Raw genomic sequence first — 16723 nt, 5'->3', positions numbered from 1 at the left:
CCTGCAATGCAGGAGACCCAGGTTTGATCCCTGGGTTGGCAAGATCCCCTGTTGAAAGGAATGGCTACCCACTCCAGTATTCTTGACTGGAGAATTCCATGGACAGAGGAGCCTGGCAGGCTATAGTCCATGGGTTGCAGAGTCGGACAGGACTGAGTGACTAACACTTTCACTTCACATGTTCACGTTAAGGTATCTATGTTAAAAGGTATATGCTTTTAGGAAACAAAAATATCTCTTGGTGATTGTTTCATATCAGTACATAAAGCTGGCTTATTCTTCATTTTTTGGCCATACCAGATGGCAAGGGGATCTTAGTTCCCCAACCAGGGACTGAACCCACACCCCTTGCAGTGGAAGAGCTGAGTCTTAACCACTGGACCACCAGGGAAGTCCCAAGCAGGCTTATTCTTTTGACAGTTATTTAAAACACTATAATGGGAACATGTGTTGCTGAATATCTGCATAGTTTCTTTTCTCTGTATAGGTTTTTAACTTGCTATTTATTTACTCTTATCTATCCAGAAAATGGGCTCTTTTCTTCTTCATTTCTGACTTACTACTGTTTTTATCTTATGTTTCCTCAGAACTCTTAGAAGTTTTTTTTCTCCTCAAAAAAAGTTTGAGTCCAATGCTTAGTTCATTTACTTTCCTTCTTTTTCAGTTAATAGTTAAAGCACTTCAGATCTTGAAATTACTCCAGAGACTGTACCTGGACGCTAGGGAAGGTGGTCCTCAGATAATAGGATTAAGGTTACATGGGTCCTAGAGAGCAAATGGATGGTAACAGAGAACATGAAGTATTCTTGAATAAAGACTGCACAGTATGTGACCACACCCTGATAGGCTGGATTCCTGCCAAAACATGTTTGATAGCCATTCAAGGTTATAGACTTTTGACCTTATCCCCAGGAATGTGACCATTTCAAAGTTCTTTGTAGCACTATTTTAAAATTTCTTTTATCATCCCTTACCTACGCTCCCCTGGGAGCCTGGCCTAGTCTTCAGACTCTCCTCTTTGAAGATTTCCTCATCTCTTTAATTTTTCCTCATCTCTTTAATTTTTCCAACTGTTTATTCACTCAACAGTTTCCTAAGCTGTAACGGCAGTCATTTCCTAGCCACTGGGGACATGCAAAGGAAACTGAAATAAGGATGCCTGGCTCACTCATGCTACTTAACATTTGTTCTAGATGTTCAGATAGATAATAGAACCCAAATTGGAGAAACAGAACCTGTTTTACTATATATTCATACAGTTGACCCTTCACATCTGTCTGTACTTCACAATTTCATTGTATTTTTTTAAAGTAACATGAAGTGCTTCACGAGTGGCCTGTTATCCTTGTACAGGGGCCATGCTAATCCTCTCTGTTCCAATTTTAGTATGCATGCTGCCGAAGCAAGCACTGTACTGCACCATTTTATATAAGGGACTTGAGCATCTACAGATTTTGGTATCTGTAGGGTCCTAAAACAATCCCCCATGGATATCAAGAGATGGCTGTCCTGATGTGATCAAGGTTTTAGTCTTTCTTATGACAATCTGGTGTAAAAACAGAATGAGACATTTCATTTCTATTATTCAGTGTGGGTCTCTTCAGTCTGTTTTTCTGTTGTTCTGTCAAACAAGGGGAGAGCTAAGATGAATGATCTGCCTGCACAGATTACATTGAGAATCTGCTCTCATATGAGTCCTCTGATGCTGAACACAATGAGGACTCCTACTGAAGGGCTTCTTGTCAGTGGGTTCTGTGACTCCTCATGCCTTACATTGATTACATTCTCAGACACTCTCCAATATCTACTTCTATAATATTGAAAACAGAGCTGTTTATGAAACCTCTCCACAGCAACCATTTCCCCGTGATTTCAGAGTTCTCAGATACAATGATTTGATGTAAGAACTTTTCCAAACAGAATACAACTGGAATTTTTTGTCCAGTATGAATTCTCTCAAATCAGGCTATAAGCATTTCCTGCTATGTTTCCTGGGATTTCTTCTGTTTGAGTTCTCATATTGAAAAACATGATGAAAAGGACTTCCTCCATTTGAGGTTTTTCCATGTGAGTCTCCTCTGTGAGCTGAGCTAAAACCAGGCTTTCTCACACTAAACGTATTTATTTACTCTTGTTCCTGAAAGAATTATCCTTTGTATAAAACAAATGACTTCCTACATCCCCCACATGTTGGTTTTATAGCCCATGTGAGTCCTCTCAGGCTACACAAAAAATCTTGAGAAGAATGTCCTTCTATTCCTCCCAACAATACAATCTTCTTGTACTAGCCTTTTTTCCCTACTAATGTCTATACTAATTTGAGTTGCCACATTCATATTTGCAGGGCTCTTCTGCTTAAATTCTTGACAAATCAAAAAAAATTTAACTGTCCTGCAGGCTTTCCTACAATCATGACCTTCAAAATAGTGTCTTTATTCCATTGCATTGTCCCTAATGTTTGAATCTATATAGATTATGTCTCAAGATATTCCACCCAAGCCACACATATGGTAGGTAATACTTTCTTGAAAGAACATTGAGTGAGAAGGCTTAAGATGTGAGTGCGATCAAATATTTCTCCACACTCCTTATCTTCACAGCATCTTTTCAAATTAGTGCCTTTTTGAAGATTAATTCCATGTCTTAAGCATTTACCCAGGTTCCTTTCTACTTCAGCCACTGCCTGTGCTGCCATTTTTGCTGTCATGGAGAGCTAAGACACCTGCAAACTGGGCTGCATTAGTGAGACCTAGCTTTCATTCAGTTCCAGTTCTCTGCCTTGAGGAGAGGCACAGCTACAGTAGTGCTGGGAGAAAGGGACCACTGAAGGAGATGGTTCTCGTAACAGTAAGCAGGCCATTCCAAACACCTGACTCCCATGTTTTTATGTACTGCCTGGACCTCAGACAGGGGCATGCCACTGGCTTCACAGACCTTTACTTGGGTGTTTGTAAGTCACCTCCTATTCATACTTCATTAATAGAACCAGTCAGGACATGGTACAGTTGCAAAAACATGGTGCATTTAGGTGGAAGCTATTAGGTAGTTCTTTGTACGATTCATCCGTCTGCTTAAAATTGTTTCAACATAAAAAAAGCCAAAAAAAAAAAAAGTCAAAGAGAACCTATTTCCACCCTTCAGAAGTCTTGGCCTTTACCAGACTTCCATGTCACTGACCGATGCCAAAAACCCCATAGTAGTAATACCTCTGTTTTCAGTTCAGTCACTCAGTTGTGTCCAACTCTTTGCGACCCCATGGAATGCAGCACACCAAACTTCCCTGTCCATCACCAATTCCTGGAGCTCACTCAAACTCATGTCCATTGAGTCGGTGATGCCATCCAACCATCTCATCTCTGTTACTATATTTTAAAAATGAGATACTGATACATTTAAAAAGTGTGTATGAAAAATGCATATAAATACATACATTACAAAGAAGAGTCACAAGAAATCCCTTCAAGCCTTCACCTGTGAGCAGTTCTTTGCAGCTTCCTTTCCTGTGCCCTCCTGATCAGTTACTCAACTGGCCCCATTGGATCCACCTCGAATGGAGATGAGCCACCTTCTCCCAGCCCTGCTGCTACTCTCTTGGGGCAGATGTTAACTGCCTCTTCCCCATGTGCTACTACTGCAGCCCCCTGCCTGCTCGCATCTGGGTCCTTCTGTCCTCAGAGTGAGCTGTAAAAAGCACAGCACACACCTACTCAAGGAAGGTCAAACCCCCCTGACAGTGGAGGCCCCAAACTTAACTTGCCTATCAGTACACCTCGGTTACTTCCTTCCAGAAGTTACTTTCCACTCCCAGAATGTGCCACCCTTGCTCCATTCTCAGGGTAACCCCAAGTAGCGTTTCTGCACCTGGAAACTAAGCTCTTCGCCTCGATTCTTGCCCATCTGCTGACTTTCTGTTCTTCAGGCATTGGCTTAAAATCTTGGCCCTGCAGTGTCCCCTGACCCCACCTCTAGACTAATTCCCTGTTGCTCCCTGCTTTACACCATGTTCTTTTTCTTCTTCGTCCATACCACTAGTTAACTGGTGTTTACTTGGTTATATCTGTGTAGCATGTTGGTAGAAGGTGTTCATCTGTTAGACAGAGGAGTCTACAATCACAGGGATTACATTAGGTCTTTGGCTTACTACCAAGTACATACTTTCTCTTTTTTATATTGCATAGGACACAAGGGGCCTTCCACAAATATTTCTGAGGTCAAGGGGAGACAGTGGAGGAAGAACATCACATAAAGGATTCTTTGTGACGCAGCATAAACATGTTAGGCACCTATCACCCCAGGCCTAGCTTGTAACACAGGATTTCTTGTTCTAGGACACCACCCCTGAATCTCCCATCCCTTGGGAAGCCAGCTTTTCTGACATGTGCAGAACCATAAGTGCCCAATGTTGTCCCCGCCCCCCGCCCCCCGCCCCCCCATGGCAGCTAGATTCAGGAAACTGCTAGATCATCCAGAGATGCATGGCTGGAAGGTCATCACCAAAGATGCAGGCCAGGTACAGATTTCACAGCTGGACACTGAAAGTTCCAGGTAGTTCCGGAGCCACTTGCATTAAAGCACAGAGAACAAAGGGGAACACAAGAAGTTCTCCTTACAAAGCCAACACACTCTGATAGAGAAATGTCCAAAAATAACAAACACAGAAAACCACCCACCTCCCCAATGTAATTTATGAACGTTGATGCAGAAATCCTAAAAAAGTTAATAAACATCAGGACATTACAACAGGGGCACGTCTATAATTATGTCACTGTTAATTTTTCAAATGAGAAAATCATGATCCCTTTGGAGGGCTTGGGAGGGGGAAAATTGAGACTATTACTAATTTTCATTTACTAGAAAGGGTGAGATGACTGTTCCTTTATCCAGATAAAAAGTGATATGAATCAAAGCAGAATCCAGAAACTTCCCCTTTTAAGTCAGAGACCAGATACTTAAAATCGTCACATTCTCAGCCCAGTGTTTTGGAAGCAGTAGCTGTGAGGAATGTAATTACCTCCTCGCGTACCTTGAATGCAAAAGAAGTAAAATAATATTTGCCAGTAATATGACTCTGTACTGAGAAAATTAATGATAACCTAACAAAACTTAAGAATTTAGCAGCAGGATAGGTTCACCTGCAGCAACTACGCAGGACTGTAAGGAAGGAGTAACCTGAGCAGATAAGACAGCAACTGGAGGGAATGCCCAACTGCACGTGGAAAGCCTAACCAGCGCGGTGAGGGGAGTGGATCCCTCCTTGTACGCCTATGCCAGAACTCGACTGAGACCAGTTCTGATCAAATTTCTGAATGCAGTTAAATGTAATATACATTCTAACAGCATGTTCTCAATGAATCCTGACAAGCTGATGGTAGGTATTCATCTGGTTGACAACAGATAATAGGTTTTTATAATTAAAAAAAAAAAAAATGAGGGCTTACCATTTATCCAAGATTGTTATAAAGCTACAGTAATATGGTGTTTACTAAGATACTGACAGAGATCAAGGGACCATAAGGGGCCAAGAAGGCCTGCATGCAACAAACAGTGACTATGAGAGAGATGATAAAGATGGTGTTCCAATAATCAGAAAATGGCATTGAAAAAACTTGTGCACCACACCAATTACACAAGGAACCCAGTACATGAAACAGCTAAACAAAACCCAAAAATACTGGAATAAAGTATTTGTACAGTCTGCCCATGTATGGCATGAAACCTAGATTAGGAATAAAGACATATCTGAAAGAAAAAAAAATCTGAAATCATAAAACTAATTTATGGAGACTAAATAAAGGTAGGAGATACATATTGGACTGTTATCTGCAGTGTTACTATCTATAATATATAGTAGAGTCCTCCCCACCACCACACACAAAAGACAAACCAACAGAGGAAAAAAAGGAAAAAAGAAAAACTCACAAAAGCAAAAGTACAAATAATCTGTAAACTTAGAAACCAAACTGAATATATCTTTTCCTGTCAGATCTGTAAACCTTAAAAACAGGACCAGTATCAGTCACCAGTATCTTACAAAGAGGAAAACGAAGTCTCATGTTTTTGAGCAGCTATATGTATTTTAAAGGAACTTAAGACAGCAACTTGTTGCTAACAAATTTTTTCACTTATATCTTGGTTGATTCTACATTCTATTTCTAGAAATGCTATCTACACAAAAAACCCAACTTGACTGTGCAAAAAATTGTATGCAAGGATGTTCTGCAACCACTTGAATGTCCATCAAGAGAAAAAAGTCAAATGTCTACACTGCATTTGTGAAAATGAATGATGCAATCCTGTCTCCACTGAGTATGGTTATACCCCCCAAAACATAAACTTACATAAATATAAACATTAAAACAAATCTGGCCAGAGCCACACACCAGTTACCAGAGATTGCAAAAGGGAAGGGCAGTAGACCATGAGTGAAGCAGGGTGAGGACGCCCCTACTGCCAACCTGGCACTGGCAAGAGGTTCCCATTCAGCCAAGCAGTGCCCCCGACTGAAGCCAAGGAAAATGCAGAGCTTGATTCAGCATGTTTACAGCTACTCCTCACAACACCCCATAGGGGTTTCCCCATCCACCTCCTTTGCTAAGACACTAGTTCCTGACTAACCAGGACTCCCACACCAGGACTCCCATGTGCCTGGTTCTCACCTGAAAAGGTGTCTTGAGGAATTCCTCTCTCCACCGACCAGAGCTCTTCCTCTTCCTCTAACTGAGATACCACATCTGGCTTGGAAAGCTGATGTTCTGCCCAAGGGAAAAGAGACAGTGCTTGGCGGGTCTGTGTTCCGGAGAAAGTACTTTCCTACTGTAGCAATTCTGTCCCTGTGTTCTCCCCCGTAGAGACAGCTTCTGGTCTAGGGCAGTGTTGCTAACTCCACCCATCCCCTTCGCCAGCTGCTTCCTTTTCTGGATTCTCTTGACTGTAAAAGAGGCAGTGGGACTTGGTTTTGGTCAGTAAAACACTAAGGGAAGTTTGTCAGCTGGGGGCTTATGGCAAGTGTGACAGCTATAGAAAGAACTAGTCAGGGCTGCCCCTGCATTCCTTTCTGCCTTAAACTTGGATGGACATAATGCTTGGCATCAGCCAGGCACATGCTAACCTAAGAATGAAAACTTCACACTAACCATGCAGAGATGGAAGGGAGCAAGGCCTTTGATGATACACCTGAGCTGGTGACACTGACACCACGTTCTGGAATTCTTGTTACAAAAATAGTAAGCATACATCAGCAGTTGGAAACATCCCCGATAGGCCCACCTCCCTGGTATTGAACACCTCTAAGAGGTGGACTAGGTAAAGTTTCAAAAGTTATATGTAATGTTGCCCTTTCCCTCAGGCTCCAGGGCCTTGACCCTTGAACTTGGATCCCTGCAGACTGAGCCAAAGCAGACACACACTTCAAAGGCACCACATTGGGGCTGCAAAGCACAAATCTTTATTGACACAGAGGCCATCCTTACCCACTGAGACCAGGTTCCTGTAGTTCTCCAGCATCACCTCCCTGTACAGGGACTTCTGTTCGAGGTCCAGCTTTCCCCACTCATCTGGGGTAAAACCCAAGGCCACATCTTCAAAGGTCACTGGTTCCTAAAACCCACAGGTGCCTGTTCAGCCAGGGCCTGTTGTCACCCATGCTGACAGGAGGAGGAGGGTGACTGAGCACACGTAGGCATAATTAACAAGGTGACGCGAGCATTCCAGATGTCTCATCACGAGTTCCTGAATTTGTCTGAAACAGCAAACCCAAGCTTGATCCTATCAGGTCACAGCAAGTAGGACAACCCATGTGGTCAGAAAACATTGTTCATTCTCTGAAAACCTTTCCATTTCTTACTAACCTGAGGATTCCAACAGTGGTATCAGGTGTATCCTTTCTCCTACCGAATTCCGTGAGCTAAACCAGCATACTTCAGCCTTTAGCCTCCATCCACTGGCTATTCTGCTACTACTTCCTTCACCTATCAGGGATTCATCCCCATCTCTCTCTTCACCCAGTGACTAAGCTTTAACTCCAAAGTATTACTGAAACCTAAGTGAAGCCTGATTCCTGCTTACACCTGCCAATGGCTTTCCCCGCTCCGTTTAAAAGATGTTAGAATCCCCCGCGATTTGTCCTCTATTCTATTTGTTCCCTTGAAAAGCTAAGCAACTTGCTATCCCTCCGTCCACTAGGGTCTCTCCTCCTCCTGCAGTCCCCCTCCCCTTACCTAGATGCTAGGGGGCCTGGGGGCATCTCAGGGAACGCGTGTGCCTGCATCACCCCTCCACCCCCGCTCCCCAATCCAGCGGTAGACTCTGAACCTTTATCAAGAAACCTTTACTCACACGGAACCAATCCGTCGGAAGCCCGGAGGCCATAACTTCCTCTTCCTCAACGAGTCCCGTGGGAGTAGGCAGAGTCCTAAGAAGGTCGAATTTGGGAGGTGGAAGGGGCGTGAGGGTTAGACCAAGGCCCCCGCCCCCTCGACCCAATCAACAGGAAATGACAGGTCTAACTCCAACCTCGGAAAATGCTCTAAAAAGTCGTCTCCACCTGTTCTCGAACACCCAATGGGGCGATTTCCCAGCCTCCTCACCCAGACGGAGTCGGCCCCCTATCCAGCCCGCAAGCGCCCGGATGGGGTCGGCCCGTCTCGCGCCCCTGTGGGCCCAGAGTCCCCGACTCTCGCTGCCCTAAAGGCCCTACGGCGGACGGACGGCAGACAAGGCTGGCTCTGGGCTCCTGCGATTGGCGGGGTAGCGGCCGTAACTAGGCGCTTCCCGCGGAGCGGCCCTGGAACACAGCCTCCGACGGGCGCAGGTTTCGCGCCACACTCACCCTGCGCGCGCGCGCCGCACAATGGCGCCTGTCAGCCCCCGGCGAAGTGCGTCAGTGCGTCCATTTGGACTACAACTCCCAGAGATCCCCGCGGCGCGGCGCACTACACGTTGCGGGCGGCGGACATCTTGGCGGCCAACTCGGGGCGGTAGGCGAAGCCCGGGTCGCGGAAAGAGCGCCCTTGGCGATCCCGCTGGACAGGAGGAGGCCTTCGAGGGGCAAGTCGGGCCGCTGGTGGGTCCCAGCACCTGCATGGGCGGCGAGGCAGGCTGAGAGGGAGCCTCGCCAAGCCTCGAGGGCTGCAACGCGTGGGACGAATCGGAAATGGGGAAAGGGAAGGCGTGGGAGGGGCAGGGCCGGAAGTTCTGAGGGGCGGGGCGCTTCTCACATCTAACGTAGAGAGAGGAGGGGCGGGCCGGAAGTGCTTTGAGGCAGCGGTAAAGTTGGTCCCTTTAGGCTCAGAAGTCAAGAATTGGGCAGCAGTGCAAAAGACACAGAAGATGCGGGTTCGATCCCTGGTCGGCAAAATCGCCTGGAGCGGGAAATGGCAGCTCACTCCAGTATTCTTGCCTGAAGAATTCCATGGACAGAGGAGTCTGATAGACTTCAGGCCAAAGGTTCCGATACAGCTGAACACAAAGTCCTGCCAAGTTCCGGGGAAGAGGGTACTAAGTGTGTATTCACGTCTAAGGGAGGGGTAAAAGGGGTTGGGGCGGTTGGACGTGTTCTGAAGGCGGGACTGAAATCCTCCCGAGGTCCTGGGAGGAAAAGAGGTAAGGGCCTGCCGTGAACTGTGCGTGTTTGAAAGTGTTAGTCGCTGGTCGTGTCCAGCTCTTTGCGACCCCATGGACAGTAGCCCGCCAGGCTCCTCTGTCCATGGGATTTCCCAGGGAAGAATACCGAAGTGGGTTGCCATTCCCTTCTCCAGAGAATCATCCCGACCCAGAGATGGAATCCGGGTAGATTCTTTATGGTTTGAGCCACCAGGGAAATGTGTAGAGCGTGAGGCTAAATGTCCTCCAGGCCCAGGGAGGGGAATGGGGTCAGGACTAACTATCCACCCAAGTTGTGAGGAAAAGGGGCTAGTGCACTCTCGGGCAAGTGGACCCGAGGCAGGGGAGTGGAGGGAGGGTTGTCCACGGGTAAATCAGAGCTGGACGGAAGCAGTGAAAGTAGATTTTGTTCAATAAACTGTTGAAACGTGGGAATGGAGACTCCAGTGTAGAACAGAGCTCAGTTCTGAATACAACTAGAGTAAGTGGAGATTTATGGCCTAGGAGTAAGGGGAGAGGTACCAGTGGATAGAAAATTAGGAGGAGACATCCTATCTGGGGGATTCTAGCTGGACAAAGCTAATAGACTTTTAAGGAAGGCAGGCCAGGGTGATGATGTATCACCTGGGAGAGGGAGTAGGGGTGAGGAATTTGATCAGATATCAAGAGTAGGGGAGTCTTCATAAACTGACTTAGGATTGTTGCTCAAATGGGATTCTATGAGGCAGTACACGTATGAGTCTTACTGGGGAGAAGGTTCAGAGTAACTTTGCTAACGTTTGGCTAAGCATAGAATCAGGGAGTTGGTGTGGTGTGGGCTGAACAGGAAGGATCCTCTGTCCTGGGTCCTCATCTGTGAGCCAGGTGCCCATGTCTAGGAAATGGAAGAAGCCTTTCCCTGCCCAGGACCTGGTGTGTGCCCCTCTTCCTTGAGCCCAGTCCACTCTCATCTTTCTTTGGAGTCTAGGACAAAATAGTCTGATGTATTCCTCAAAGTCCAGTATCTGGTGTCCTTCCATCTTCCTGAGGTTCCAGGGCCCAGACTCTGATGTCTTCTCTCCTCCTTGGTGCTTGGGACTCTCCTACTGAGACGCAGGGCCCAGTGCACTCTCTCTCCACTTCCTAGCAGGTTTCAGCAGCCTTATGCCACTTTTTCAGTCATCCTGTCCACTGCATGCTATGCTTGTTCCAGCAGTTGTACATTTCTGTGGCCACTATGGGAATATCCACATGAGGGCTGCACATTGTTCATCTTATTTGTTGCAGTTGAGACAGTGGGTCTGTTGACTTGGGCATATTAGTATTGACTCACTACCCATGCATTTCCTTGAATTTTTCTTGGCTGTTATAGCTAAAACAACTTCCCCGTTCATTTAATAATTCAAGCCTCTTTCTCATATTTTCACTTAAAAAAATGGTGTTCTGTAGCCATGGGTAGTGGGACAAGGCAATTCATTAGCCATATTGTTTTCTTCTGGTTATGATTAGGGATCCTTATAGTGGTTTACTGTCAATCTGATAGAGGCTTTAACATCTTAAGGAAACAGGCCTTCTTGGAGGTTCTTTCAGTTCTTTCTGTTTGTATGCTATAGAGTAAAAACATGACTTTAGGTTAAAAGGTGATCTTAAGTATATTATTTAAGATTGATTCATGAAACACTTTAGTACAACTTTTAATAATAAATTGCATGTTCTTTTTCCCATTTAGCAAATTAAGAATGCTATTTAGTTTGCTGTAACTTGATTAAGTTAAAAACATTTCTGGGGGGTTTTCCTGGTGATTCAGTGGTTAAGAATCTGCCTGCCAATGCAGGGGATACAGGTTTGATCCCTGGTCCGGGAAGATCCCAAGTGCCATGGGGAAACAGCCCACGCGCCACACTGCTGAAGCCTGCTTGCCTAGTGCCTGTGCTCCACAACAAGAGAAGACACTGCAATGAGAAGCCAACTCATTGCAACTGGAGAAAGCCTGTGCACAGCAGCAAAGACCCAGTGCAGCCAAAGATAAATAAGTAAATAAACACATTTTTGGATGAATGTTAACTGTTATGTACGTAAAATGTCAAAAATGTCCTAGATGTCCATTAGCAGACGAATGGATAAGAAAGCTGTGGTACATATACACAATCGAATATTACTCAGCTATTAAAAAGAATGCATTTGAATCAGTTCTAATGAGGTGGATGAAACCGGAGGCTGTTATACAGAGTGAAGTAAGTCAGAAAGAAAAACACCAATACAGTATATTAATGCATACATATGGAATTTAGAAAGATAATAACGATGATCCTATATGTGAGACAGTGAAAGAGACACAGATGTAAAGAACAAACTTTCAGACTCTGTGGGAGAAGGCGAGGGTGGAATGATTTGAGAGAATAGCATTGAAACGTGTATATTACCATATGTGAAATAGATTGCCAGTCCAGGTTCGATGCATGAGACGGGGTGCTCAGGGCTGTGCACTGGGATGACCCTGAGGGATGGGGTGGGGAGGGAGGTGGGAGGGGGGTACAGGATGGGGGACATATGTATACACATGGCTGATTCATGTCAGTGTATGGCAAAAACCACCACAATATTGTAAAGTAATTAGCCTCCAATTAAATAAAATTTTTAAAAATTTTATGCATCCTGTTTGCATACAGGGCCCTAATCCCTTGTTCAAAACCTTCAGGGCCAGAAGTATTTTGGAATTCATAAGCATTTGGATTTCAGCAGTATAGGAAGGTAAACACACCACACCACATGTGGCATCCCCAGCAGGTCTGGGGCAGCATCTGGGTGTAGCAAAATACACGGATACGGTGTATCCGTAGCAAAACACATAAGGGATCACGCTAAATTGGAAAAAAGCAGTGTGTAAATAGCTGTGTTGTGCTTAGTCACTTCAGTTGTGTTTGACTGTTTGCAACCCTATGGACTGTAACCCACCAGGCTCCTCTGTCCATGGGGTTCTCCATGCAAGAATACTGGAGAGAAGTTGCCGGTTCCTCCAGGGGATCGTCCCAACCCAGGGATCAAACCTGTGTCTCCTGCATTGCAGGCAGATTCTTTACCCACTGAGCCACCTGGGAAGCCCTACACAGCCTTGTTATTTCAGCTAAATTTTGCAGATGCATAATAGGGGAAGAAACTTTCTTCATTAGAAAAGGTTTTAAAATTGCAGAAAAAGCATTGTGGTTCATTTATGAAAATGCCTAGATTAGCAATAATAGTTTCATTCAATTGCAGTGTTTAATTTGCACTTCATTTCTCTTTGTATACTCTATATAGTTTAATAAGCATGTTTATTGAGATACTGAATTGTTGAAATAGATTAGTATTCTTTCATATGCTTTTAAAATCAACAGTGCACTATTGGCTGAATAAGAGATATAAAACTATATATTGACCAAATCACTATAGCAGCTGGTGGCATTCAGTCCACTCAACAACGGACCTGTGGTTTGGTCTCCACTCATCATTATTGTCTTATTTCATCACACAGAGCATCTCAGAGTGTTTCATGTGAAGGGGAACATGTGTTTAAAACTCATTTAAAAAAAGAAAAGAAAGATGTACGGTTTTGTCTTTAAAACATGAGCCTCTAGGACACTTCTCAGAGCTCCTCAGAGCTTGAGAACTTCAGCTTGGAGAAGCAGGAATAAATCAATCAGCACATTAACTATAAATTATTAGTATCATAACTGGTTCCCCAAACAGGCTTTGGGGTCGTGACTACTACACATTTGTTCTATGCCTGTTCTCCCCAAGATAAAGAGTGAGTTCAAAATCAAGATAATCCAGACTGGGTGTAGCACATGGAGGAAAGGTGAAGAATCAGAGCTCTGAGCAGAGACAGACCACATGCAACTTCCAGAAGTGATCTGTTTCAAAGAGGAGTGTGGGAAGTCCACAGAAACTGGGCAAACCAGTAAGTCAGGTTTGGAATCCCTTTCATAGCTTTGTACCCTGTATCCTATAGGGTGTGTTTGGCTGTAAATAACTGAAAATTCAGCGATCATAAGCACCGGTTCCTCAAAAATGAACGTCCTGGGACTGGTTAAGCTGCCAGTGTCACCCAGGACCAGACTTTTACTTTCCCTGTTGCTCTCATCAGTGGAGCAGTGTGTCACCCTTCTTCCTGGCCACTGGAGGGTAGACAGAGAATAAGCCAGCAACCTGCTTACCGCTAGTCCTTTAGTTATTCAGTTCCTCAGTCATGTCCAACTCTTGCAACCCCATGGACTGCAGCACACCAGGCTCCTCTGTCCATCACCAACTCTCAGAGCTTGCTCAAACTCAGGTCCATCAAGTCGGTGATGCCATCCACCATCTCATCCTCTGTCTTCCCCTTTTCATCCTGCCTTCAATCTTTCCCAGCATCAGAGTCTTTTCCGATGAATCAGTTCTTCGAATTAGGTGGCCAAAGTATTGGAACTTCAGCATCAGTCCTGCCAATGAATATTCAGGGTTGATTTCCTTCAAGATTGACTGGTTTGATCTTGCAGTCCAAGGGACTCTTCAAGAGTCTTCTTCAGCACCACAGTTTGAAATCGTCAGTTCTTCAGCACTCAGTCTTTATGGTTCTGAATATCACCCATTTCCACGTTTCTCTTTGCCTCAAGAAATCGACCTTTTCCTCTCCAATGAAAACTGACCTTTCTTCATTCTCTTGTCTGTTCACTCTTCTGTTCAATAACCATAGATTGATGTACACATCCAAAATAGAAGACGACACCTTAAGATTTCTGGGTGTTGTTATTACCACAAGTAAGATAGGAAACAGAACTAAGAGATGTAACTACTGGAAAAGAAAATATAAAAATGCTTTTACAAATAGGTAACAATAGAATACTTGGGCTTCCCACATAACACTGGTAAAGAATCTGCCAGCCAGTGTAGGAGATGCAGAAGGCTTGGGTTTGATCCCTGGGTCAGGAAGATCCCCCTGGAGGAGGAAATGGCAAAAATTCCAGTATTCATGGCCAAATTCCAGGCCAAGAGGAGCCCAGCAGGCTACAGTCCAAGGGGCTGCAAAGAGTCGGACACAACTGAGCATCTGAGCACAACATTATCGTATGTACAAAATCCAGTTGGAAATTAAAAAAAACAAGATTGCAGTAAGTGAGGCAGTAAGAAAGATATGTGAATCAACACACATGTAACATACAAAATCTTTACAAATATATTGAAAAGGAGATTCACAGATGAAGCATAAAGACAAATGTCTGGGATTAATTTGTTGGGAAATGCAAGGAATCTACAGGAAGATATGTTTCTGGAAAGAATTACAAGTAAAATTGTATAAAGGAAGGCGAATATCATGCTCCAGGTTGGGAAGGCCAACTATAAATTGCAGACCATCACTGGGCTCAATACAAGAGCAAGTGGGATTACAGGACCACAGTGGGCTCTCTGGGTGCCTGGCCCTTGGACTTGGCTCTGTGCTTGCTTCCTCTTGAAAATGTGATGGAACTCACCACCATCCTCACTGGGAAACTACTTGGACTCATTTTCTTTAAGAAATGCCCCCAGAAAGTACAAGTGCCAAAAAATTCTTTTCCTTTCTTGTAAATTTAGACTTCAAAGCCATCAACAGCATGCAGTAACAATCATATAACTTTTCTCCTGTGTGTGGTGGTGGCTGCAGGGGTTTCAACTTGTTCAGCAAGTTGGCACTTTTTTTTTTTTTTTTACTTGAAGTGTGTGGCTTTTTTCAAGCACTTTTTTTTTTTTTTTTCCATCCAGAGAGGACTCCTGTAACCCACTATGAAGACTCAGGGGGATACTACGTGTGTAATTTGACGAATCCACCATATGCCCTTGGTCCCGTGTATTATCACGTCGTATCCCTGGAGTCTGCAGCATCTATCTGTGTCCTCTGTAGCCCTTTGGCAGTGCCTCTGAGGCCACAGCTGAGGTAGCTTGGCCCATCTTGCTGACCACGGTGAGTGTCTGCTCCTTGTAGTGTGTCCAGCTCCTGAGAAAGGACTCTGAGTCAGGTAGGCAAGGGTCAGCCTGAGCCTATACAACCTGATTACCTGGGATGACTTCTAGGAGTCCCGATGGGGCTTCCCAGGTGGCGCTAGTGGCAGAGAATCCACTTGCCAGTGCAGGAGATGTAAGAGATACGGGTTCGATCCCTGGGTCGGGAAGATGCCCTGGCATAGGAAATGGCAACTCATTCTTGCCTGGGAAATTCCCTGGACAGATGAGCCTGGTGGGCTAGTCCATGGGGCTGCAATGGGTTGGACATGACTGAACACAGCAGCAGGGCTCCCTAAATTGGTTCTGCATGACTAAATGAGATTGGAGAGCAGAAGTTTGCTGGGAACAAGAAACGGTTATTGTGCAAGATGGGGTTTTTTTTTTTTTTGGCCACAAGTCACAGAATCTGCCAGCATACATTATCTTATATCGCATGCAGCCCAGAGGTGAGAGCTTCCGGGGTGGTTGCAGGCACTCTTCATCTGCTCATTGCTCCTCAGTCTTGGTTTTTTCCCCAGGTTCCTGTCCTCATGGTCTCAAGGTGGTTGTTTCATGCATCACTTGAAGCCATACAACATTTGGCTGAAGATATTGGCACCAGGGAGTGTTTGTTTCCTTTGACACTGTAACAAATTGCCACAAATTTTGTGGCTTGAAACAGCAAAAATGTATCATCCCACAGCTGTGAAGATCAGAAGGGAAAATATATCTTTCCGGGCAAAATAAACATGTTGGCAGTTCTGCCTTCTTTCCAGTCTCTAGGGGAGAACCAGCTTCTTCGCCTTTTACAGCTTCTAGAGACTTCCTGCCAGTGGTGTAGCATCTACAAGTCTCTCTCTGACTCTGACCTCGGCTTCATCATCACATTGCCTCCACTGACTCTGATTCTCCTGCTTCTTTTCTTTCTTTCTTTTGAAGATAATTGGAGGGGTCTTTTTTTTTGTTTTGCTGCGTTGGGTCTTAGTTGCCACATGTGGGATCTTCCTTCCATCATTCAGGAGCTTTCACTGCAGCGTACAGATTCTCAACTGTGGCATGCAGGCACAGGAGCACGCGGCTTCAGAAGCTGTGATTTGTGGGCTTCTTTGCTCCGAGGCTCCCCAACCAAGAATGAAACCTGCGTTCCCTGCATTGACAGGTAGATTCTTAA

General features: G+C 44.9%; 1 protein-coding gene, 1 long non-coding RNA gene and 1 other non-coding gene across 5 annotated transcripts in view; 1 reads left to right on the top strand and 2 right to left on the bottom strand.

The window, feature by feature from the left end:
- The window catches only part of ZNF274 (zinc finger protein 274), a 23499-nt gene extending 14334 nt beyond the window's left edge, over positions 1–9165 (bottom strand). Inside the window, exons 1-4 of one of the 3 annotated variants that reach the window (XM_043900518.1) lie at positions 8828–9165; positions 8335–8410; positions 7470–7596; positions 6657–6752 (exon numbers count right to left, since the gene is read on the bottom strand). In XM_043900518.1, the coding sequence (XP_043756453.1) occupies positions 6657–6752; positions 7470–7596; positions 8335–8410; positions 8828–9081 (553 nt within the window). In that variant the 5' untranslated portion in view covers positions 9082–9165. The other 2 variants (XM_043900520.1, XM_043900521.1) reach the window with 2 other exon arrangements.
- Positions 1310–1410, bottom strand: LOC122692944. The gene has a single exon (XR_006340756.1). It is a non-coding gene; the product is annotated as a U6 spliceosomal RNA (small nuclear RNA).
- LOC122692718 lies at positions 8925–16723 on the top strand. The gene is made up of 4 exons (XR_006340711.1): positions 8925–9061; positions 11414–11612; positions 15334–15532; positions 16092–16723. It is a non-coding gene; the product is annotated as an uncharacterized LOC122692718 (long non-coding RNA).

The sequence above is a fragment of the Cervus elaphus genome, chromosome 4 (genome assembly GCF_910594005.1).
Source record: "Cervus elaphus chromosome 4, mCerEla1.1, whole genome shotgun sequence".
Lineage (NCBI taxonomy): Eukaryota > Metazoa > Chordata > Mammalia > Artiodactyla > Cervidae > Cervus > Cervus elaphus.
The sequence above is the reverse complement of the archived record's forward strand: the minus strand, read 5'-3'. Positions and strand labels throughout refer to the sequence as shown.